Here is a 26,622-nt window from a genome sequence, read left to right as displayed (position 1 = left end):
AAATAATATGGGATAGCTTGTTAGGTTTGCTACCCATACAATCCAGTTTGATAAAAGTAGCATTTTCGCTTTATTGCTCTTTATAAAACATAGCAAGTGCTGAATTTGGGGTCCCAAGCAAACAATCTTCCTGCATCAAACTACCTTTAAATTTTTTTTAAAAAAAATAGGTATATCAAAATGCGCTTTGCTTTGTAAAGTCTATTTTCTCATGGAAAGAAAACTCAATTGGCTTCTTCCTCATACAGTTCCTAGATACTACAATCTGTTCACTTTACAACAAAGAATAAGGGTCATACTGAATCCATACTTAATACATGGATTAGGTATACTCCCCTTTGTCTGCTGGTAGGGGATTGAATTCACTGACATTCAAGTCTTTCCAGCTTTCAGCCATGAAAGAGTTCATATCGTCACTATTTATTGAACCTGTTAATGTTATACACTGAAGTTAAAGTCTTTGTAACGAGGACAGCCAGAGTTCTAGCTAAAGTGCCCCAATAGATAACGGATTGCATGCCATACTGAGTGCTTTACGTAGGTTGTGGTGATCTTGAAGGAAGCGCAGTTGACAGTAACTTCTCACGACCATGACCTTCTTGAGTCCTGTCACGTATATGCATCAGTTTACTTTGTCTCACGCTAACCATGTCATCAGTATCTGACAAATGTCCGTAATGATTTCAAATTGTCCTCCGTTCCAGTCTGGTGTTCTCTTTGCATTCCCTTTCTCTAGTTCTTGAATTAATGGAAAACCTAGGTCTGAACTGCTCACTACTTTGATGCCTGTCCCTTCCAGAATAGAACGTTAGGGCATTTAAATGCTTATATGATGCAGACTACTATTTAATTGTAAAACATGTTCTAATTTTTACATTTAAACTATTAAATGAGCATGGGGTGCACAGGGAAGGCTTGTATTGCATTTTTAAAGTGATGACACTTGTCCTCAGTCGAGTCAGCAAAGTCCTACAACTGCACACACTCATGCGTTTACATTATATATGTTTGTGTGAAATTATTCCACATATCTTACTGGGAATGCAAACTATTTTTATTTTAATTAATAGTCCTGGATGTGGCGGTGCACAAGAGACTTGGCATGGTCACTTGGTTGTGAAGGCTCCAGGAATCCAGTCCAAATGTGACCATATTCAATTAATGAGTGTAGAACACGTTATCCCTTGGATTTGTAGGGTGTGGAATTAAACAAATAGGATCAGCTTAATTAGGAGCTGAGATACGTTTTTCAAAGATGTCTCACAGTAGTTCTAATTTCTCTCAGGAGAGGTTTCCTAACTTATTGACATAATAGCCTCTTATAAATGTAAAACACCTACAGTACCGCACTTTCATTTGCTTTTAAAGCTTTCTTGTTTCGCAAAGCTAGATTTTGGTATCGAGTGTCCTTGACAGCAGTCAGATTTGGTAGTGTCATGTTACTGAAAAACTGCTCAGCATCCCTAAAGAGTAACAGTTGCTTCTTTTTCCACTTTCCTAGAGCTTGATCGGCTAGATGTTCATCCATTCCCAAGCTGTCTGACCTTCATGGATATTTCCAGGTAACTAAATGTGATCATGCAGAATTGTACAGGGTCCCAGTGTAAGCAATGGGTGGCCCCAATATAGTTATCATTTTCCCATTCATTTGTAATAACGTATTAGTTAATTTTAGAGCAAGTACATTGCTGTGTAACTGACTATATTAAACCCTTTCTGAATCTTTAGATCGAGAAATATAGTGTAGCATGAACGTTTTGGGTGTCTTTTGTTCCTTGTATTTTGATCAGTCGTGCAAATAGTTAACTTAAATGTCTCTGAGACTGTATAGCACTTTCCTTAATGAAGGCGATATGTTCTCATGCACATTTACTCTTTCCAATAAAGTGTTTCATGCAGTCATGTTCTTTCAAAATCCTCAAAATGAATCTCAAATAAAAGTAATGAATATGTGCCTTAGCATTCATTGTTCAATTTTCCGAAAATATAGTACAATTGCTGACAGCTAGAAAGGTGTAGATTGGCACCTGTATTTGCAGTTAGATGTATCCTCTTTTCCTGACATGTAGCACTCCAGTTTTGAAACTCACTGCCCTTCATAAAGTTCTTAGCAGTTCATTTTTTTTTTTTAGTTCTTGTAATATCTTTGTTTAAGTAAGTTAATTGTCTCAAAGACTATACTCATGGTGGAACTACTGTCCAGATGCTTGGAGACTGCGGACCAATCAGTGATGGGCTGTCTCTTGTCAGTAAACAGAGAAGGCTCCCTGTACTGTTTTTACCATTAATGTGGACCTATGCTGTATTAAAACTTAATTCTGTAAGGAACATTCTCGCCATGTTGAAAGTTAAAATCTGAGGGAGGTACTTTCTGAAAGGTTTTGAGAAACATTGCTTGAGACATCTGCACAGTTCTCCAGAGCAAATTTTACATGTGGGAAATTCTGGTGCACTGAGGAGGAGCGGAGGCTCAAAATCACTAAGCCTTTATCCTGCTTTATCCACCTCTGTTGCCTTGGTAAACTAATAAGGTTAATTTTGGCAATTTCCCCTGCTTCCCAAATTAGTCATCTTTTCATCATGATTCGTTTCATAGTTTGTGTTTACTGGTGTTCCAGTGGGGTCTTTGGTCAGAGATTGGGAGGCTGGTGTCAAAGGCCTACTTTTTGTGAATAATTATTTCCTTCAGCTGTTCAAAGATAAGGCATCTGCATACAAGAAAACACCATGTGCGTCTTCTAAGTGCAGGTATGGAGGGGCCCGTGCTCCTTTTCCTTGATGACATTATTGTCGTTATAGAGGAAAATGAGGTTATCTACCACTGCATCTGACCTCTTTCCTGTGTTTGAAGTAGAGCCTCAATGCGGTTATGGGTTAGCAAGGGTATGACTTCCTAGAGAAAACTCCTACTCATCAGACAACTTCCACAGCTTTCAGTCATTCACAATTTAGTCGCAGCCTGTATTTGATAGTCCCAGCATGGTGTTTCAGACTTGGTAATTGGCTTCCCTGTTACTTAGTCAAATATGCATATTTCACCTCCACCTGTTTCTATTGCCCTCCATTCCTGAACTTGAAGATAGCCATGCAAGGCACTATCCGATCACAGTACTGAACACAAAGGCATATGTTTTGTTACTTTGAGGAAGAAGCTAATCCTCTCTATTTTCACTGCTGATGCTCCTTTGTCATTTGCTTTTCATCTTTCTCCCATTGGTGTGAAAAGGGATGTCTGTGAGAGAACGGTTTTGAAGCAGCTGTCCTGCTGTAGTTGACACAATTTAATGGACTCTTTAAATTTTGACCACTTCTCCTTTAATGGGGTCCTATCATTGTTTAGATAGGTGCCAACGCCATTTAGAGCTAAGAGGTTCTGTTGAAATTAGATTTTTTACTTTTTAGACTGCACTCTATTGGAACTAATTTTGAGTTGTATGCTTGGTTGTACTTTGTATGCTTGGTTGTACTTTGTATGCTCAGAGTGTAAAGGTTTTGGGGGCAAACTTATGTACAGCTTGATTAATAATGGATTGCTTGCTCTAAGCCCAGCCCCATAAGCCCTTCGTTATTCTCATCCATATAATTTTTATATGGTGTGAATGTCATGACAGGCTTCATTATGTTTACCAATCCTAAATTTGATGCAAGCACAATGTAAAGTCATTGTGAAACTAGATATTTTTTGTACGTTAATAAAAAATGGAAACAGCCCATGTTCCACCAGGACAATTTGGCTGCAGAGGCCATTGGAGTGGCCTAAGTGGTGTTAAATAAAGGTGAACACCAAGCATGTCTGTGCTTTGGTAAAGTGGTTGGAATCTTAGGGAATTCTGCATTTTTGTTTTTTGTCTGTATGCACTCTACTTTCTTTTTTTTCCCCCCACTTCTGTGCACGCCAAATTAAGTCTTGCATGCTTCGTAAAGTTGTGTAAATTACAGACCTCACTATTTCTAGTGGTATCATTAGGCCTTTGAGTGAGCGCCCACTTCACTAATTTTGTCCGCTGCTAACCACAGTAAAGCTTTTAGTTCGGAATACCTATATGGCATGTACTGAACAGTAGATCTCAAATAATTCCACAGTACAAACGTTGGTTGATGCACTGTTACCAATTTTACCACTGTTTTCTGCAGTTTTTAACAGTAAAGCTGTTTGTTTCACAGATTTTAAGAAGGCAGCTCTGGGATGCCAGAGTCCTAGACGTTTGCTAGGTGAGCTCTGCAGGCCCGAGAGGAAAAGCAGCTAGCACTGGGGCCTGTACATCAGCAGCAGTTCCATTCGAAACTGAAAAGCAGGGGATGGGACAACAAGACTTATTGATAGTGGCTGAGTAACATGGGGGTGGATAGAACTGCAGCCTGTTGGGGGAACGAGGGGGGCTTACCAATGTCAGTTTGGTGAACGGGTAGACCATCCCTTTCCAGGGGGCCAACATCTACCTGGTCTGCAAGGATGCTGATAAGAGGAGATTTGTATGTGAAGGAAGGAAGGCCTTAACCTGAAGTGAGATGGAATGGAAATCATGGTGTGATCTCCCGCAGGCAGAGAGTATAGCGTCCTGCAGACCGAGGTGGGGCATATGGGATGAGGCCTTGCTGATACTGCATCAGGAGCATCTATGGCCTTCCTGGCAAGCAAAATCACCTTTAAAGGATTTTCTCTGTTGCCCAGCCCTGAGCTTGCAGCTGGAAAATGGAAGACATAACAGTGCAGTAAGGCTGGGTCGTATAGAGCAAACAGGCGGATCTCTGAGCTGAAGAATTTAGATATGCCAACATATGGTAACTTGGTGAGATGTGAAACTGGCTCCATAATGCTAACTTGATAATTGAACATGCAAGTCTAACTCAGTGCACCACTTGCAGCCCTCGGGTTGTTAATTTGAGAGCCAAGTGCCATTTTTCTATGATTGTACTGTGGCAGTTTTCCTGATGGGATTCCATCTCCCAACATCTGCATTCTGAGCAATCCCGGAGGGGAAGCATTCTTCACAAAGTCTTTTTCACGCATGCCTTTACTACACATCCTTTGTCATGCATACCTTTACCATACATGGTAAGTATAGTATAATTTGTAAAAGGAGTCATTTTGAGAGTTTAGGGGGTGGGTAGTGGTAAATGGAGGTACAGGTAATTTTAAGGTTCGTGGGTGGTAGCGATAGGGGAGGTAAGGGGGCTTTTAGGGTTCAAGGTGGACAGTGGTAAAGGAAGGTAAGTGTAATCTTAGGGGTTATGGATGGGCAGTGATAAATGATACTGGGAACAAATTAAAACATGGTATGAGGCTTATACTTATCTTTACATGTACTTTCCAAACATGGTAAAGGCTGTGTGGAAAACACAAGCATTGCAACATCATACGTTCATCCCTGGGTAATATCCATCACATGTGTGACAAAGATAGGTAGGATATATAGTCGGAGGCTCGGTGTTGTATGGCTTGCCTCAGCATTTGGCTTGAATAATTAGACTTGTAGAGTTATATGCCTGGCTCTAAGAAATAGAACAACATGAATAAAACATACCTAAAATAGGCCATATTATATTTTGGCAATAAATGGCGCAGACAGAAGACCAAAAGTAGTCTCTACCTGACAGTTTGGTGTTCGAGTGCACTCCATTGACTCCAGAATAGATCTTGCACTACGGGTGGACCATTTCAAAGAGCCAGTTGGTAAGCACAATACCAGCTTTACTGAAGTTGAATCAAGGGTACCTGAGGATGTTGCTCGTAGCGCAGGTGCTGCATTAGCTGCTGTTTCAAAAGAACTCACATTAGCTAAGGGTAACAACGAAGACTTAGAGATACGATCAAGGCAAAACAATATCTAAATAATTGGTATAGGGAAACCTGAGCAATCCATAAATATGAAAAACTATGTTGAGGTAAAGCTTGAATCCTTGTTTTGGCTTTAGGCATTCTCTGCGGTCTTCATTGTTGAAAGATCATGTGGATCCTTGATGGCCCAGACTTAGACCCTGAAAGAGCCATTGCCCAGTTTTTGCCTGTTTGCTTAACTACAGAGACGGGGACACAATTCTGCATTCCAATGGGGCAGGAATTGGCTCATAGTACAAAAGAAGTTTGGTTTCATTTTAGTCACTCAGTGTGTACAGGAAACTATTAGATCATACTTAGAAGTGAAGAAAATATTACACAAAGCACTCTCTTAAATATTCCTTGTGATTTCCCGCTAAACAGAAGATCAGCACAACAGGAAGGTACTTATTATATTTTTTATTTTTTACACAGCAGTGATGAACTTCTTGGAAGCTTATTTCACACCATTTGGAGAACTGTGCTTGGAGTCAGGCTGTCCGAGATCGGGCGGCAGAAACAGTTCTGTCCAACCATGGCTGGTTAATGATATGGATACTGGCAATGATTGATGCAAGCCCTAACTAATGTAGAATGTGATTTATTGCTATGGAAGCTTACAAACAGATTTGTGTGATACGGACAGTACCATAGTAGAACACAGTGTGCTAAGTGAACATATAGCGAAGAAAAATGTATGGTAGATTGTTGTTTAACAGGAGCTGAATGGTGCTCTAAATAGTGTATCTCACAGTAATGGATGTCGTGTACTTTACAGGCCTGGTATGCGCTCTTTGGCACCCCCATGCCAGAAAGCACTCATGGTGGTTAAGAATACCATTGGTTGGGTTTCTTTTTGAAAGAGGGTTTCGGTTTGGTCAATTTTCCAGCAGTTGGGGCTAACATGGGAGCAGGTGAGCAGGAAACGAGTTGGGGATGATTGTTTAAGTTTGAGACACCTCACAATAACTACACTATCATACTGATTTGTCTGATATGCCAGCATCTAGCACATATGAACCCCCTAAACAGCTGCTAAGTCAGTAAACCCCCCTCACAAACTGTTCAGCTGGAATGTCAGAGGGATTCAACAATTATTTGCATATGTGGAGCAGCTTGGAAGTGAAGTGACAATCTTACAAGAAACACATTCAGTGCCCTGTCAACTGTCTAGTTATGCTTCAGCATGGGAATGTCACAGATTATTTTCCCCATATTCCACTTATTCTGGAAATAAAAGTAAATGAAAATTTGATTTTTGTTATGCAAGAGTGGTGCACCCAGGGCCGCTGTATCCTGTGAGTGGGGAATATATTGCAGATGAATTAGATATGCTACACTTATTGATGATATGTTCACCTGCCTTAGATACATAGGAGCTCCCTATGGTGTGGAGCGGTATTTTAATTTGGTTCTGCCCACAAAAGATGATACAGCTTCAGTAGCTGGAGACCTTTAACACAATCTAGTATTGCCCTACGTAGGATAATGAAAACATATGGTTTGGTAGCTGCATGGAGATATTGAATCCCACAGAAAGATTTTGCTTTTTATTCCTTCGTCTATGATGTGAACTCCCATATAGATTTCTAGCTGGACTCACAATAATTTAGAAGTTTGATTAGTGGGCTGCACATATTACCAGGAACATTGTGAGAGCCCTCCCCAGTGATTCCATCCGTAAGTTACCCTGCCCTGGTACAGCGTGTAAAATGTTTTAAACTAAGGTGATGCAAATTAAAGGACCCAATGTTCTGCCTTTGTGCACAAACAGGCATATTAGAATATTTTCAAAATATTGGTAGCGGAGGTAGGAATATTATGGGAGCTTCTAATGTTTTTAATTGGAGTGTTTGCATCTCTAAGTGGACTGGCATTCTAAGATCGCAATGGACATGCTTAGACACATTAGAACAAGGCTCAAAGCAATTAGAAGTGGAATATGAAAAATGCAAGGCACCTGCGAACCTGCCCTACCATCTAAACTACAAGAGACCCTTAAAGGTTTTAAAGATAAAGCAGCATGTGATGTAGTAAACTTAGGGGAAAAAGGGTTGGACAGGGTTTTTTTTGGTGAGGGTGATTGACCAGGAAATGCGCTGGCCTGGGTGTTCAGGAAGAATAGGGAGGCCATCTCAGTAGCTAGCACAGTAGGTGTGGATAACAGGATAAAAGTAGCTTGGTAGACATTCTGGAGGTTTAAACAACACTGTTAACAACTGTGCATTTCTCCTATGCTATATGACACGTTAGAAATGGGGTCTCTAGTTGGCAGTGGTTTGCACCCTATCCAAGTAGGGACCCTCACTGTAGTCAGGGTAAACGACTCACAGCTAAGAATACCAGTGCGCAGCCCCTTGTTAGCTTGGAACGAGGAATCTGGCTTAACTCAGAGGCCATGTGTAAAGTGTTTGTGTATATATACACACCCACACACACACACACACACGGTAATGCAGTGAAAACACTACAAACGAACTCCACACCAGTTTAGGAAAAATAGCCAATATTGATCTGAGTAAAACAAGACCAAAATGACAAACATCTTACATACACAAGTAAAGATACACATTTTCAAAAGACTAAATCTTAGTATAGCATGTAGAAACACAATATCACCAACTGGGGCTATCACAGCATCTTGACTGAGTCATTCCCAACTGTCCAACGCCACTTGTGAGGGAGAGTGGGCCGGGCACCGAGTCGCACAGACACCAGGTAGAGTACCTTGAAAACGAAGACGTTGCACGGAGGTGGGGAGGTGCGGTGTTGATGGAGCTGGTACGGCATTGGTTCCTTACTGCCACTGGGGAGATGAGGCGTCTGTTTCTTACGGCTTGTCAGGGAAGGTGAGGGACTGGTTCCTTACAGTTGCAATGGAGGTGATGCAGGGTTGGTGGTGAGTCGCCAGTTCCTTACGAGAAAGCGGGCTCGATTAATTCAGCAGGTCAAGATGCGAAGTGGTGTCGGGATCACACCATGGAGCCACAGGTGCAAAGGCGGAGTTGGAGACGGGTATCCCAGGCATCGTGACACAGCACTCAGGACTCGCACTGTGGCAGGCCTTCAAAGGCACTGCCGCGGTGTCAGCCTGTGTTGCAGGTCGCGGTTGTTGCACTCAGCAGGGACCACAGCTCGAGTGCAGGCAGCTGTGTGGAGTCGGACAGCAGCACCAGTTCCGAAGTTGCTCTGGAGTCGATGTGCGTGGATTCTTCATGGATGTACCAGAGCTCACTTCCAAGGGCCCAGGAGCTGGATTTGGCACCATTTGTTAAGTCAGGACTCTCCGCAAGAGAGCCCAGGTGCTGACAGGTGAAGTCTTTGATGTCCCTGAGGCTCTTTTTAAAAGGAGGCAAACTTAGTTGAAGCTTTTGGAGGACCTTGGGAGGCAGGATGTAGAAAACAAAGCCCAGTCCTTTTACTCCTAGAACAGAAGCAGCAAGCAGCGGGCCAGCACAACAAAGCAACAGGCAGAGTGGCAGTCCCTCCTACAGCATCCAGTTCTTCTTGCCCATAGAATATCATCAGTTCGGAAGTGTTCTATGTTGGGTCAGAGGTCAGGTACTTATACCCATTTCGGTCTTTGAAGTAGGGAAACTTCAAAGAGCAGTCTTTGTAGTGCACAAGACCCTGCCATTTCCTGCCCTGGCCCCAGACACACAGAAGGAGGTTTGGGACTGCTTTTTGCAAGGACAGGCACAGCCCTATTCAGGTGGAAGTGTCAACACCGCCCTCCATTCTAGCTCAGGAAGACCCATCAGGCTGGTGATGGGCCATCAGAGTATGCAGGGCATACCTCAGATCCCATGGTGTTGCATTAGAAGAATTAGTAGTGTGGGTCAGACGAAGGATAAAACTCCTCTTGTCGATTGCGGGTCACATGTCTTTATTTAAAATGCTGAAGCATCCATATATATATGTTAACATTCTTATAAAGATCCCAAGACAATATTTTAGACTACTCCTGCAGCTGTTGATTTTGTTGATCTAGAACATAGGTCAACCTTGCATTGAAAGGGAGGTGCTCAAAAAGCCTATGAAAAAAGGAGGATTGGGAGTAACAGAATTGTATCTATATTCTCCGATTGTTTTCATGCACCACTCTGAATACTGGATTTTAGAATCGGTAATCCAGACACCTGTCAAAGTCAAGAGAACACTAGCTAGACCATGCTCACTCCCAACCATACTGGAAATGAGATGGATATAATAGAGTACAGCTTGGGTATGACAGGAGATTGCAACATATACGAATTCCTATATCATATTTTCCTGTGGGAGTGATAGAGAGTACTTTCACCATTATAAAAATAAAAGTTTGAATCTGACGTGGGAATTGAGATAATATGTTATTAGTTTACTGATGGGATTGTTCTTAGTTTAAAGGAGTTTAGAGATGTGGGTGGTGTGCCACTGTCAACCCTACTTTATCACCAGCTGTGACACCAAGCACTATTTGTGTTCCCAGATTTCCTTCACTCTCCTACAGCATTGGAAATCTTGACTAAATTAATGCCGAGAGCAGAAGTGGACAAAAACATCTCCTTTATGTATGAGTTAATCCATCTGCTCCCTTTCCCAGCCAAGGTAATGGAGAAAGGCGTCAACCAGCAACTCACGAGTTCCGCGAGACACACCATATCTTAGACCCTTCCCAGTCCAGATTCAAAAGCAACCACAGCACTGAAACCGCACTCTTAGCAGCCACCGACGACATGCTCATCATACTGGACCACTGAGGCACTGCCGCACTCATCCTCCTCAACCTCTCCACTGCATTTGACACTGTCTCTCACTCCACCCTCTGCGACAGACTGCATGACGTTGTTATCCGAGACAGGTCCTTCCTCATCAGAAGAACACAGAGGGTCAAACTACCACCGTTCACATCAGAACCTAAATACACTTGCTGTGGAGTGCCCCAAGGATCCTCACTCAGCCTGCTGCTTTTCAACATCTACATGGCCTGCTCGCTAAGATCACCAAACACAAGCTAAACATAGTCTCCTACGCCGACGACACCCAATTGATCCTCTCCCTGTCCGAGGACTCTGCGCAAGGCAAGACGAATTTCCACAACGGGCTGAGAGCAGTCGCCACCTGGATGGAAGCCAGCTGCCTCAAGCTCTGCTCGTACAAGACAGAGATCCTTGTGATCGGCTCCACCCCTTCTGCCTGGAACGACTCCTGGTTGCCCAGTGCTCTGGGTAACGCCCCTGCCCCCACTGACCATGCACGGAACCTGGGCATCATCCTGGACTCCTCTCTATCAATGACCAGCCATGGCTCCTCATCAAGCTTCCACACCCTCCGTCTCCTGGAGAAGATTTTCAAATGGATTGCCCCTGACAGGAGGAAGACAGTCACCCATGCACTCTCCAGCAATCTGGACTACGACAGCGTACTTAATACCGGCATTACCAAGAAACTTCAATCAAGACTACAAAGAGTCCAGAATGCAGCAGCCAGACTCATCCCAGACATCCCTTGACACAGCTGAATCTCCTCCCACCTCAGAGACCTACACTGGCTCCCAGTCAACAAGCGCATCATATACAAACTCCTGATCCACATCATCAAGGCACTGCCCAACACAGGACCAGCATACCTCAACCACCGCCTCACCTTCTGTGTACCCAACAGATGTCTCCGTTCCTCCCACCTCGCCCTTTCAGCTGTCCCCAAGATCTGGAAAAGTACAGCAGGAGGAACATCCTTCTCCTACCTAGCAGCCTGGACATGGAACACACTTCCCCTCAAGCTCAGGCAGACTGCATCACTGAAGCAGTTCAGGAAGGCCCTCAAGACCTGGCTCTTTGACAGAGCAGCACGCCTATCTATATTCAGCGCCTTGAGATCCTATGGATGATTAGCTGCGCTTCACAAGTCCATGATCTATTGATTGAGGCACTACTGCAGTATACCTCTAGGCAGGCTTGGAAGTTCAAGTTGGGCAAATCAGTATACAATAAAAGCTGGAAGTGCGCCTGTGCACAAGTTAGACATACCATTCACCTACAGACACTCCTATACTTCAAAGATGTTACACTTTCTATAATATACCCCAGAGTGACTTTCCAGATTTACCCTAGATAGTGGAATTAAGTGCGGGAAGTGCAAAGTGATCAATCTGGCTGTTTAAAAAAGTCGCCCGAAGATGATTACATATTGGACAGATGTATTTGGGCATGTCGGCTAAGGTAGGGTTTGGTTTAATTCCACTACTAGAGATGGCTGTTTTGGGAGTCACAGATGACATTCCGAACAGAGTAAAGATTAGGTATTGGTGGCCCTATTCCTATCCAAGAGGCCTGTGACAATGTGCTGGATGGCCCCCAAAGTGCCTAAGCTAGTGACACAGCTTATTGATATGACATGCTGCTGTAGTGTAAGGATGGAAGTATGCGTGAACTGATGCGCTCCAAAAGCATCTCCACAAGACTCTTAAGAACCCTACAGACAATATATGAGAAGTAACCAAACAGACCGAACAAATTAATTTGACCACTTAGGTGCGCCAAAATATTTAGGGTGGGCGGTGGTTCGATCTGATATGGCTATGTGACATACGTTATTATTGAGTTTCTGATGAGAATATGCATTATTGCCAATTGTATACATGCAAGGTGAAATGCATGTTCAAGGTGTATTGCACTTTAAAAAATTAATAAAAAGGTTTGCACACAATTTTATTCATGCTAAGGTAGTTGCTGTGTTTACAATTTGGGGTAAATATCGGGTCGAGTAAAATCTATGTAACCAATCGTACCTTCTGGCTACGTTTGCTAAGTGATCGTAAATGTTGCAAAATAGTGTTTTATTTTGAGTGAGCGGATTCTTTGGTGCTATAGTGTTGTTTAAATGTTTGGACTTAGGTAGCACAATGCACGTTTCCTGCATTTAGTCTTACCCCTCTACCTTCTGTTGCCATATACATTAAGACCGTGTTTGAACCTTCAGCTTGTGTTTATGCTGCTGTAAGATGACCACATTACAGTGCTGGGCATAGTTAGAAAGTACCTTCGCCAGCATCTGGGAAGGGAATTTCAATCTGATGTTGCAGGCGGCAGCACAAAAAACACATGAAAGGATTTACAGATTTGTTTTTATTTCACAGGAATGGATTGCCTGCTGACATGTTTAATGTTTGGGGGGGGTGGGGTGGGGGGGCGCGGGGGGTGTTTACCATAGGTTTACCACTGCAGAGCAAATTTGATGATTCGCTTATTGTGTATCTGCAGGAATCACCTTCAAAGCCTCCCCGAATGGTTATGTGACAGCAAAAAGCTCGAGGTCTTGGATGTTAGCCATAATCAGATATGCGAGCTACCTGCTGGGTGAGTTTCTGTCGAATCCAACTTGCACAATCTGAAACAAGAGAAAGACTGTAATAAAATTGTCGTTTTCTGAGTTACTTGTTCCAGTAACTCAGTTTTTCGTTCTGTCTGAGGTTTATTTTTCTGTTTAAATCTTTGTTTTATCATGCTTGCAATCTCTTTATTTTGAAGGAGAGAATCTATCATCTTTTTACAGATAAACCAAAAACAACCTTAATGAAATGGCGGCAGGGCATAGCAGGAACTCTGTTTTTGTGAATATTTAATGAGGACTTAAAACTGTAATGCATAGCTTTGTGTGTAGCCTATTTTGGTGCAGTTAATTCTAGCATATATTTATAAACTCAATACCGTCATGGTAAAGTTGCAAACCACAGTGACATAGCTGTTTAGCAGCATGCGCTTCTACTCACAGTAGATACATTAGTATTCAGCCTGCTAGTGTTGCAGCTCCTCTAGGTGATCTTGGCTGCCTTTGATCATGAGACTGTAATAGACAACCTGTCCAAGCAATTGAGGTCTATTGAAACTGATGCAAATTTCGTCTCTTTGTACTTGTAGGAAGAAAATAATTTTAAATACATATACTCTGGATTCTCTACTTCTGTCAAGGGCATTGCCTCAAGGATAGGCATGATCTCCCTCCCTGTTTAAAGAATATATTGAAATATATACCTTTCACAGGGGCATAGCTTTGGTGGGGGTATTTTCTGGTAAATAGTTGGGTACATGTGCTTTCAATCTGGTATGGTGAGGTTTCTGTCGTAATTCACCAGCAATATGCATATATGCCTAATTTTTTTTTGGGGGGGGGAGGGGGCAGGAGGCACGTGGTCCCTTTCCCCCAGGCTGATCTCAGCCCCGGGGACCCCCATCCCCTGGGGCCCAACCATGTGACCTGGGTGTACCCCGGGGCACCCAGTCACAATGTTGAGGACCGTTTAAACCTTTACTCTGCTATGTACTGGAGAGAACTTACCAATGATCTAAAAGTAAGTAAGTAGCAACATCGATGAGTTCACTGTAGATTTGCGTTCTAATTTGCAATGTAGTATCGCTAAGCTAACCAAATATGCACATTTATAATTGCACCTTCTAAATAGAGCCAAATGTGTTTTTTAACTTACACAATTAGGACTGATGTAATCAAGAATGTAGCTCATCTATTCAGGACTTAATTGCATGAGTTTAACATTGTGGCAGTTGTGGTTTTCTGGAGTATTGTTGAGCCAAGGGATTATGGACCAACAGACAGTAAAGGAAAACAGCTGGGGGAGAGAGGAAGATGAGGAGGCATGGCATTATGGTTGCTCATGAACTGAAAACAAGGCTAATATAATTTTTAGGAAGCTTGGAGTTTTCTTTAGTAAATGCCTCTTGGATGCAATAACAGTGATGTTTTACATTCTAATAGCAGTAGAACAAAATGTGGATTTCTATTGTTCAGGTGCTGTTGATGTAGTTGCACTGTAACATTGTACCTGTCCACAGGGATCAACTTGTGTGCTATTCATTCTGAGCAGCTGAGGGGGTGACGCTGTGTGAGCTTCTGCCCACATACCTCTTAAAGATGCTATATGGTTGCTATAGGCTGCCCTTGGAATTGTTAGCTTCTGCTCTAGAAATGAGGATAGTGGTGGCCCTGGTTCTACCAAGCTGTCACCTCAGAAACAAAACAGCTTGACTGAGGCAACAGTGACTGAGGAAGGAAAGTGAACATTCGCCCATAAACTGAAAAAAGGGTCTCAGTACATCGTGGTTTAGAAGAGGTTCCAATGCAGATTAGTGGTGCCCAGGGGACAGAACCCAGTGTGACTGTAGATCATTAGACCAGACTTAATGCAGGCGAACAACAGTACAGGAGAGGCCTCACTTTTTGGGAGGATGTTTCTAGGATACAGGGACGCTAACCCTCTTTGGAGGGCTAGCAGTTGTAGTCAAACTATTGGATGTAGGTGTGTGCATTATAAGTAAGAAGACTTCACAAACTAAGCATCAAGGAGTGTGCGTTATGAAGAGTATACAGACACATTCATGGTGTAGTGAGGATCGTATTAAAAAAAAAAATAAGGGGCTTTTGCAGTTAGCTCTTTTTTTTAAGTCTCAAATGAGACAATGCATGTGCTGTGTCTAACTAGACGTTCTGTTTATTTACTGGGTGCTTAGAGCCCGCCCATTGCTTACCATTGGTTGGCTTTATCGTCACTCTTGTTTCTCATTTCCTTGCTTATCTGTGGTCAGCGCATGCTGATTTCACTTCTTCTTGTGTTTGTCCCTCCCCTGAAGCCTGGCCCAAGTACTACTTCCTGTCCCAGTGTGTGTCCTTCCACTGCTTGCGCTTTCAGACTTAGAGGTACTTTTTTATTTTAATTTGCAGCAATGCATGTATGGACTTATCATTCCTAAGTGGCCTCCAAGCATATGCAGAACATTCATAGCTAAGGCAATTGAGTGCATTCCTTTTTTGTTAATAACATTTGACTGTGGGCTACTTCTTGCTTCAAGTTGCCTGTACTTGTACTGGTCGGGTCCACAGAGGTCGAAGAATGTGGAATCACACTGTCTTTCTGCTGAAAGGTCCTCCAATCTCTTCTATTGCAGACTTTTAGGAAACCTGCGGCTTGGCAGCTGGGGAGTCTGGGCTGCAAACACAACCTGAAGTGTGTGCCTGGGCCTCTGTTTTGCTTTGTAGGGCCCCACACTTTCATGATCACCTTTCAGTCAGTGTTTTACCTGACGTTAGCTTCAGAAGCCTCCGTTCAATAGCTCATCAGTCCAAATGCAGGCTCTAGAAGCACCAGATGGGAGAGTAAGAGACAAATGAAACTGGTATCTTCATAACTGTACAGTTTAAACGTGTTTCCAAGGTGTAGTCAAACCTATGTGAGGTGACTACCATAATATATGTTTCAATGTTTTACACTCCCGACAGAACAGGGCTTTACCCACACCAGGCAATGTGGTTGCGTGTCTTGCAGAATGATATTGTGCTGCACACACAGTTCTGTTTTATTACTAATGTCTTGCAGCCCTCCGCATCATCTGAAATTTTGGGTTTATCTATGCCTCACATGGGAGGCCCTTTGTCTCATCGAGTGGCATATTTGATGCCTAGTGTAGTGCTAGGGGTCAATGGTGTGTAATCAGGAAAAAAAGTGAAGATGGAATGAGCAGAACTGGGAAAGCACATTGTAGAGAGTGTTGTATGGCGTGGAGTTTCCAGTGCAATTTCTGCCTTTAGTGCTGATGGTCATATTTGTGTTGCAAAGTTGCTGTCCTTCGTGAATTTTACCAATTGAAGTTTTTCTTTTAGCTTAAAAAGCGGCACACATTAAAGTAAACTTTCAAGAAACAGAACAAGTGTGTTTTGTGGCTAGTATGTTTTTGTTTAAAAACGTTGTTTACAGAAAAATATAAATGGAACAGAAGCTGTCAAGAACGATATGTTCGATGGCATCTGTCGCTGTAGATACACATGGTATGCATGAGCTCGCCATCTGGTGTTGGGTCGGAGTGTTACAAGTTGTTTTTCTTCGAAGAAGTGTTTTCGAGTCACGGGACCGAGTGACTCCACCTTCTGTGCTCATTGCGCATGGGCGTCGACTCCATCTTCGATTGTTTTCTTTCCGCCATCGGGTTCGGACGTGTTCATGTCGCTCCGAGTTTCGGAACGGAAAGATAGCTGAAGACGGAAGATTTTCGACGGTATCGTTGCGATCCGGTTAGAGATAGACACATACGACGACGCGTTGAACATCGAAGCGCTTCGGTGCCCTTCGGGGTAGATTTCGGCACCCCGTCGGGGCCTAGTCGGCCCGACCGCGTGGAGGACAACGCCGATGGATCGGACCCCGTTTCGATTCTGCCCCGAATGCCACAACAAATATCCTTATACGGACCTGCACTCGGTCTGTAATCTGTGCCTGTCACCCGAGCACAGTGAAGAATCCTGCGAGGCCTGTCGGGCGTTCCGGTCCCGAAAAACTCTGCGCGACCGTCGAGCGAGAAGACTGCAGATGGCGTCCACGCCGAAAGAGCGTCGACAGTTCGAGACAGAAGAAGAACAGGAGGAATCCTTTTCCATCCAGGATTCAGACTCCGACGAGCTACACTCTACAAGAACTGTGAGTAAGACGTCGAGATCAAACCTTAAAAAAGGAAAGAAGGCCCAGGGGACGCCACTGCCAACCGGCCATGGCTCCACCCAAATTCTCGGTGACCAACAATCGGCACCGAAAAAGGCCCATTCAGTGTCGAGATCGTCCGACTTCGGTCGAGACACCGGCACGCAGCCTCCTCGGGACCGAGAGAGTGCTAAACAGAAGCATCGACACCGAGAGTTCGGTGTCGACACCGATCGACGCCGAGACAGTGGCGCCGAAGACCATAGAGGCCAAGAATTTTCGGCACAGAAAAAGAGGAAGGTTACCTCGGAGCCGAAAAAACAATCGACAGGGCTTTCGGAGCCGAAAAAAGCGACATCAGACCCTGTTTCTGGCTCCTATACCGAAGAGCATTCTATGTCTTCTCAACTGAAGAAACATAGATTTGAACAAGAACTGCAATCCACTGACGTGGATCACACGCAAAAGCGTATCTTTATTCAGCAGGGGACTGGGAAGATCAGTACCCTTCCACCTGTCAAACGAAAGAGAACGCTTCAGTTTACTCCTCAGCAAGACACAACACAAAAGGTAACACCTCCTCCCTCGCCTCCACCTGTAACTCCGGCTTCGCCAACTTACACCCCGTCACATTCGCCAGCTCACACCGCCATGAGCCACGACGACCAAGATCAGGATGCGTGGGACTTGTACGACGCACCAGTGTCTGATAACAGCCCAGACACATACCCAACTAGGCCATCACCACCGGAAGACAGCACAGCCTACTCACAAGTGGTGGCTAGAGCAGCTCTATTCCATAATGTGGAACTACACTCGGAACAAGTAGAGGATGATTTTTTATTTAACACCCTCTCCTCAACCCACAGCTCCTACCAAAGCCTGCCGATGCTCCCAGGCATGCTACGCCATGCAAAAGACATTTTCAAGGAGCCAGTTAAAAGTAGGGCAGTGACGCCTAGGGTGGACAAAAAGTATAAGGCGCCTCCTACGGACCCTGTCTTCATCACCTCTCAGCTGCCACCAGACTCTGTGGTGGTAGGGGCTGCCAGAAAACGGGCAAACTCACACACTTCTGGGGATGCACCTCCCCCAGATAAAGAAAGTAGGAAGTTCGATGCAGCCGGGAAGAGGGTTGCTGTCCAAGCAGCAAACCAGTGGCGCATCGCAAATTCACAAGCGCTGCTAGCGCGATACGACAGAGCCCACTGGGATGAGATGCAGCATCTCATTGAACATCTCCCAAAAGATCTGCAAAAAAGAGCAAAACAGGTTGTTGAGGAGGGTCAAAACATTTCCAACAATCAAATACGCTCCTCCATGGATGCAGCAGACACGGCCGCAAGAACCATTAATACGTCGGTTACCATCCGTAGGCACGCATGGCTCAGAACGTCTGGATTCAAGCCAGAAATTCAGCAGGCAGTGCTTAACATGCCAGTAAACGAGAAACTTCTGTTCGGTCCGGAGGTCGACACAGCTATAGAAAAGCTCAAGAAGGACACTGACACTGCCAAGGCCATGGGCGCACTCTACTCCCCGCAGAGCAGAGGATCTTATAACACCTTCCGCAAAACACCTTTTAGAGGAGGGTTTCGGGGTCAGGCCACACAAGCTAGCACCTCACAGTCCGCACCGCCCACCTACCAGGGACAGTACAGGGGAGGTTTTCGGGGCCAGTATAGAGGGGGGCAATTTCCTAGGAATAGAGGAAGATTTCAAAGCCCCAAAAACACTACCAACAAGCAGTGACTCACACGTCACTCACCCCTCCCACACAACACCAGTGGGGGGGAGGATACATCAATATTACGAAGCATGGGACAAAATAACTACAGATACATGGGTCCTAGCAATTATCCAACATGGTTATTGCATAGAATTCATGCAATTCCCTCCAGACATACCACCAAAATCACAAAATTTATCAAAATACCATTCACAACTTCTAGAGATAGAAGTTCAAGCACTACTGCAAAAAAATGCAATAGAATTAGTACCAAGCACACAAATAAACACAGGAGTTTATTCACTGTACTTCTTGATACCAAAAAAGGACGAAACACTGAGACCAATTCTAGACCTCAGGGTAGTAAACACATTCATCAAATCAGACCACTTTCACATGGTCACACTACAAGAAGTGTTACCATTGCTCAGAAAACACGACTACATGACAACCCTAGACCTCAAGGACGCATATTTCCATATACCAATCCATCAATCACACAGGAAATATCTAAGGTTTGTATTCAAAGGAATACATTACCAATTCAAAGTATTGCCTTTTGGTTTAACAACCGCTCCAAGAGTATTCACAAAGTGCCTAGCAGTAGTCGCTGCACACATCAGAAGGCAGCAAATACATGTGTTCCCGTATCTAGACGACTGGCTAATCAAAACCAGTTCGCTCACACAATGCTCAAACCACACAAATCAAGTCATACAAACCCTCTACAATTTAGGGTTCACCGTCAACTTTGCAAAATCAAACATTCTGCCAAGCAAAGTACAGCAATATCTAGGAGCCATAATAGACACAACAAAAGGAGTAGCAACGCCAACTCCACAAAGGATCCACAATTTCAACAGGGTCATTCAACACATGTCTCCAAACCAAACAATACAAGCAAGAACAATACTACAGCTCCTAGGCATGATGTCCTCATGCATAGCCATTGTCCCAAACGCAAGACTGCACATGAGGCCCTTACAACAGTGCCTAGCCTCACAGTGGTCTCAAGCACAGGGTCACCTTCTAGATCTGGTGTTGCTAGACCGCCAAACTTACCTATCGCTTCTATGGTGGAACAGTATAAATTTAAACATAGGGCGGCCTTTCCAAGACCCAGTGCCACAGTACGTAATAACAACAGATGCTTCCATGACAGGGTGGGGAGCACATCTCAATCAACACAACATAAGAGGACAATGGAACATACATCAAACAAAACTGCATATAAATCATCTAGAATTATTAGCAGTTTTTCAAGCACTAAAAGCTTTCCAACCAATCATAACCCACAAATACATCCTTGTCAAAACAGACAACATGACAACGATGTATTATCTAAACAAACAAGGAGGAACACATTCAACGCAGTTAAGCTTGTTAGCTCAAAAAATATGGAAGTGGGCTATCCACCATCAAATTGGTCTAATAGCACAGTTTATTCCGGGGATCCAGAATCAGCTGGCAGACAATCTCTCTCGAGATCACCAGCAAGTTCACGAATGGGAAATCCACCCACAAATTCTGAACACCTACTTCACACTCTGGGGAACACCACAAATAGACTTATTTGCAACAAAAGAGAACGCAAAATGCCAAAACTTCGCGTCCAGATACCCACACAAGCAATCCCAAGGCAATGCCCTATGGATGAACTGGTCAGGAATATTTGCTTACGCTTTTCCTCCTCTCCCTCTCCTTCCTTACCTAGTAAACAAATTGAGTCAAAACAAACTCAAACTCATTTTAATAGCACCAACGTGGGCAAGACAACCCTGGTACACAACACTGCTAGATCTGTCTGTAGTACCACACATCAAACTGCCCAACAAACCAGATCTGTTAACGCAACACAACCAACAGATCAGACACCCGGACCCAGCATCGCTGAATCTAGCAATCTGGCTCCTGAAATCCTAGAATTCGGACACTTACAACTTAGCCAAGAGTGTATGGAAGTCATAAAGCAGGCCAGAAGGCCATCCACTAGACACTGCTACGCAAGTAAGTGGAAAAGATTTGTTTGGTACTGCCATCATAATCAGATACAACCACTAGAGGCAACTCCAAAACATATAGTAAATTACTTGCTCCATTTACAAAAAGCAAAGCTAGCCTTCTCTTCTATTAAAATACACCTTGCAGCAATATCTGCATACCTGCAAACTACATATTCGACTTCCTTGTATAGGATACCAGTTATCAAAGCATTCATAGAAGGGCTTAAAAGAATTATACCACCAAGAACACCACCTGTTCCTTCATGGAACCTAAACGTGGTTCTAACGAGACTCATGGGCCCACCCTTCGAACCCATGCACTCTTGCGGAATACAATTCCTCACCTGGAAAGTTGCCTTTCTCATCGCCATTACATCTCTAAGAAGAGTAAGTGAAATTCAAGCGTTCACAACACAAGAGCCTTTTATACAAATACATAAAAATAAGGTCGTCCTACGACCTAATCCAAAATTTTTACCAAAAGTTATTTCTCCATTCCATCTAAATCAAACGGTAGAATTACCAGTATTCTTCCCACAGCCAGATTCTGTGGCTGAAAGAGCACTACATACATTAGATGTCAAAAGAGCATTAATGTACTACATTGACAGAACGAAAAACATCAGAAAAACTAAACAGCTATTTATTGCATTCCAAAAACCTCATGCAGGTAACCCAATATCAAAACAAGGTATAGCCAGATGGATAGTTAAATGCATCCAAATCTGCTACCTTAAAGCAAAAAGACAACTGCCCATTACTCCCAGGGCACATTCAACAAGGAAAAAAGGTGCTTCAATGGCCTTTTTAGGAAACATCCCAATACAAGAAATATGTAAGGCAGCCACTTGGTCTACGCCTCACACATTCACCAAACACTACTGTATAGATGTGCTATCCGCACAACAAGCTACAGTAGGTCAAGCTGTATTAAGAACTCTATTTCAGACAACTTCTACTCCTACAGGCTAAACCACCGCTTATGGGGAACTAACTGCTTACTAGTCTATGCATACCATGTGTATCTACAGCGACAGATGCCATCGAACTGAAAATGTCACTTACCCAGTGTACATCTGTTCGTGGCATCAGTCGCTGAGATTCACATGGACCCACCCACCTCCCCGGAAGCCTGTAGCAGTTCAGAAGTTACCTTCAATTTTGTACATTTGTATATATATTACTTAATCCTTTAATAGGTACATACTTACATTTTTCATTGCGCGGGCACTATTACTATAGTACAACTCCTACCTCACCCTCTGCGGGGAAAACAATCGAAGATGGAGTCGACGCCCATGCGCAATGAGCACAGAAGGTGGAGTCACTCGGTCCCGTGACTCGAAAACACTTCTTCGAAGAAAAACAACTTGTAACACTCCGACCCAACACCAGATGGCGAGCTCATGCATACCATGTGAATCTCAGCGACTGATGCCACGAACAGATGTACACTGGGTAAGTGACATTTTCATTCTTACATAGAAAATAAACTAATCAAAGTAAGATTACATGACTTGGTCCTGGAATTTGAAAATATGTACTGCTGGAACTGGTACATATTCCAGGTAAGGGGTCAGGTAAAGTATGGCAGCAAAAAAGGACTGTCACGAAGAACGGGTTTTGGCGATCAACTTTTTCATTTATTGTTTAAAACCTTTGCGACAAAGAAGTTGGCAACAAGGACAGATGTGACATAAAATTAGTTCTTACTTGTTTAATTAGACACAAAGATACTGCTTTTTAGGTCGCAGCCTACCAGACAGCGCAGTTGTTTGGTTTGCTAAATACATTTTTGGGACCTTCAGAAAGTTGACCTAGGAATGTATCTGCTCATCGATTTACATTGTCTTTGTGGCTTGTAACTCTCCTCTGTCTTTCCTTGTGCTGGCTTTATTTGCTTTAGGCTGTCCAGATTCAGTTAGTCCCCCTGTTGCCTACTCTTTTCTGTACCCTTCCACAAACTTGCATTCTGTTAACAGGTCTTTAGATCTTGTTCTCATCTCGTTACATTTGCTATGCATTCAAAGACCGAGATCAAATGTCAGATGCTGTCTTCCAAGGGTGCTTTTTTAATTTTGTTTCTGTGACTTAAAAGAGATGATTTATGTGACCATCTTGCTAGAAATAGGGGTAGGGAATAGTTGTTTGTTCCTAGGACAGAACAACGTTTAAGTGAAGTGTTTAAGTATTTCAGACTATATCAGAATTAGGAAAGCACAAATGAAGCACATTTTTTTTATTTTTGAAGTGTATTGGAAACAAATAATTTAATATGATCGAAACGAATTATTAAACTAGGTGATGCAATTTCCACACATTTTCATCTGTGCACTGTATAGTTTTATTAGTAAAACAATTTGTCTTTGCAAATGTAATGGTCATTTCAATTGAAAATGTGTTGTGTGTAATGACAGTGTGCTATCACACCATGAATACTCCACTCTATGCTACTCCACTCTGCACCACTTCACACCACTGCACTCTGCATCACTCCACTTTCCACCACTGCACACTGCGACTTCACACTACACCGCTCTACTCTTCATTGTACTTATGTACTCTATGCCAGTGCACACTTCACCACTCTGCACCACTGTACTTTTTGCCACTGCACTATCACTCCATTTTAGGCCCCACTAGTCTGCTCAGCACAACTCCACTCTATGCCACTTAACCTACACCACTATGCAACACTGCACTCTATGCCAACATACTCTGCACCAGTGCACTTTACTCTGTAACACTCAACTCTGTGCCCCTGCACTCTACGACAATCCACTGTACATCACCCAAATCTACTCTGCCCTACTGCCCTCTACGCCACTGCACTTTACACCACTTTACCCCATTACACTCTATACAACTGCAATCTACCCTGCACCACCCCACCCCACCCCACTTCATTCTACTCTGAAACAATCTACTCTATGCACTTCACGCTGCTGCAGTCTACGTCACTGCACTGCTCTCTGTGCCCCTCTGCTCCACTCTACACCACTGCGCTCTGATACCACTCTGCAGCTCTGCACTATCCACCACTGAACTCTCCTTCATTCCACTCTGCGCCACTGCACTCTATGCCACTTTATTCTGCACCTCTCTAGTCCACTCTCCTCCATCCTGCACCACTGCATTCTGCGGTGGTGAATACAATGCTACTGCACTCAATGCCACTGCACTCTGCAACACTACGCCAGTGCACTCTACACCAGCCCACTCTACTCTGATATTCTGGTGTGTCACTCTACACAACTCCACACTATGCACCTCCAACACACGACTCTCTCTGCCATGCCACTCTACTCTAACACTCTACTCCACTCTTCCTCATTCCACTCTGACACTGCATGCCCCTCTCCTTTATGCTGCTATCTTTTAGCCATGTTGAACAAGAGCCACGCAGGTGAACAACATGGCTAAAACCCATTGGCAAAGCCAATAGCTCTTGCATGGGCGAGGCCTATTGGCTTTACCAATGCTTGTTAAAATAACTTAAGGAGTTAAGGCACTTGCTTCAGGCCACTAATTTCTTCCCAGCCCCATCGCACTCGAAGTCGTCAAGAAAAAAAAACAGTATTTCCCTGTCCACAGACTTCCATTGGCAGTGGGGTGATTATCATCCCCTGTGTGGATGCGGTGGGCATCTAAAAACCTGAGCCACTGCTGCTTCTACCTCTGCTGGCTGCTCCCTCTCCATGAGGCTGTGCCCTGCTGTCGTCCTGAGCCAGTGCTTTAAACGAGCAGGCATTTACCTTCACACCTTTAATATAAAAGGGAGAGAGTCCCTGCACTTCTCAGCGCTGCTGCAATACATTTAATGGGAGAGTACCGGCACCTCTCAGGAGCGACCAGGTACTGTTGGTGTGAGTACCGGCACTTCTGTGTTTCAGGACAGAGCCCTGTTACGAGCTCAGCCTCCGTGTATTTGTTTCCTCTCCTTTACAATCAGCAGATATGAGCCTGCCAAGGATGGCATTGACGCACCAAACAAAGTTTGAAGACTTAGCAGAGCCTTCTCTTTCTGCGTGGGAGCTGGAATAGCTTCTTTCACCTACTCCCTAAGACAAGAAATTGAGACCAGTAACAGGGTCAGCATCCTTGGCCCCACATCAGCTATCGCCAGCTGAGAAGCACAACCTTTCTGTGTCAAATAACAATAAAATATGTTGCATATGTCCTACTAGCAAAGCCCAATAAAATGTTTACTTATGCCATAGTAGTTAGTAGTAAAGCATTGGAAAACCTAGTAGGCCCAAAAGGCGAGACCTGTTGGCTTTACCAGTGCTCACTAGCATGCTTTATTGATTCTGTAACGTTCAAGGCAAAAACATGCAGATAAGATCAGCCCCTCTGTAAAGTTTCCCTGAAGACCATTCCTAAAATTATGAGCGGTATAAATTAAACAATCATTTTTCGTACCATTCAATGTCTAAAAGTTAAATTAGATTATATAGTTCAAAGATTGTGCCTGCGGTCGGCATACAGACTTAGTTGTAAACAAATCCAGGGTAAGTCCCAGGTTTCCCTAAGGAAGGTCGCTGAACAGATTGCTGTAAAAGAATAATGTTAAGTGGATTTTGGCATGCCCAGATATTTAGGGCCAGATGTATCAAAGGATTTTACCCATTCCATGTCTATGGGAAAATGTCTTCATACATATGGCCCTTTGTTTCTGTGTTCTACGTAAATGCACACAATGGTTACATGATACAACAGCTTGCAGGCACTGCCTCGTAATTTGATGGTTTTGTTGGGTGGTTAATTTAGAACACCATCTAGCTTGTTCTGAATTATGCGAAGACACTGCTGTATTGATCTAGTTCGGTAGAGACTAATCCGCATTGCTGCATTGTTACCGCTTTTAATGAAGGAGGGAGGGTTAAAATGGATTCTCGAGCAAGGTGTTAATTGTGTTGCTGTTCTGAGATTCACTGTACCAAGATGTTAATTGTACTCCTTCTCTTTCAATTGAGGTTGTTAATAATAATGAGTACATGTTTATGTCAAAGTTAGGCTTGTCTAAATCAGTTTGCTTTAATTCCATTCATGCTTTTCTTAACGTGATACATTTTCAGAACCTTTGCATCTGTTTGGGCCGATTGGGTAAGTAAAAATGACCAACGCATTTTGATGGGGTTGTTTTGACTTGAACAGAATTGTTAACTTTTATGGTGGGTTGTAGCATTTGTATGGCTCTTACCCGTATGTCGGGTTCAGGAGCACTTACCCACACAGATCACAGGCTACAAAAAGTAGACGGTGTGGTTGGAAGTGTGTAGTCTTTGATTTGACCCTGTGTGTAAAGTGTTTTCAAGCCGTACATGATCACCAAAGTGTGGCGGTTGAGTTTCAAGCAAGCTTTATTCGGTCTAAATAACCATCAAAGCAATAACTTACAACAATAAAATCAAAATCTATACATAATAAATATATAACAACAAAGTTAAAAGGTGGGTGATAAAAAATGAGATAAGAATACTAAAATTCAGATAAATCTTCACATATGTGCCCCGGCCTGTAGATAAGAAGGAAATATCAAAGATCCTTTTATTGACTGCTTTTAACTTCCTCATCGGTAATTTATATGAAGTACGATTAAAAAACAATT

At 43.4% G+C, this 26,622-nt stretch overlaps 1 protein-coding gene across 4 annotated transcripts in view; it reads left to right on the top strand.

The window, feature by feature from the left end:
• PHLPP1 (PH domain and leucine rich repeat protein phosphatase 1) overlaps window positions 1-26,622 on the top strand; it is a 604,801-nt gene that overhangs the window by 401,745 nt on the left and 176,434 nt on the right. For all 4 annotated transcript variants that reach the window (XM_069219488.1, XM_069219487.1, XM_069219486.1 and 1 more), the window contains exons 8-9: window positions 1,502-1,562; window positions 13,060-13,155. In XM_069219488.1, coding sequence (XP_069075589.1) covers window positions 1,502-1,562; window positions 13,060-13,155 — 157 coding nt within the window. The remainder of the gene's footprint in view (window positions 1-1,501; window positions 1,563-13,059; window positions 13,156-26,622) is intronic.

Source organism: Pleurodeles waltl, chromosome 2_2 (genome assembly GCF_031143425.1).
Source record: "Pleurodeles waltl isolate 20211129_DDA chromosome 2_2, aPleWal1.hap1.20221129, whole genome shotgun sequence".
NCBI classification, from domain to species: Eukaryota; Metazoa; Chordata; class Amphibia; order Caudata; family Salamandridae; genus Pleurodeles; species Pleurodeles waltl.
This window is presented reverse-complemented; position numbering and strand designations above follow the sequence as displayed.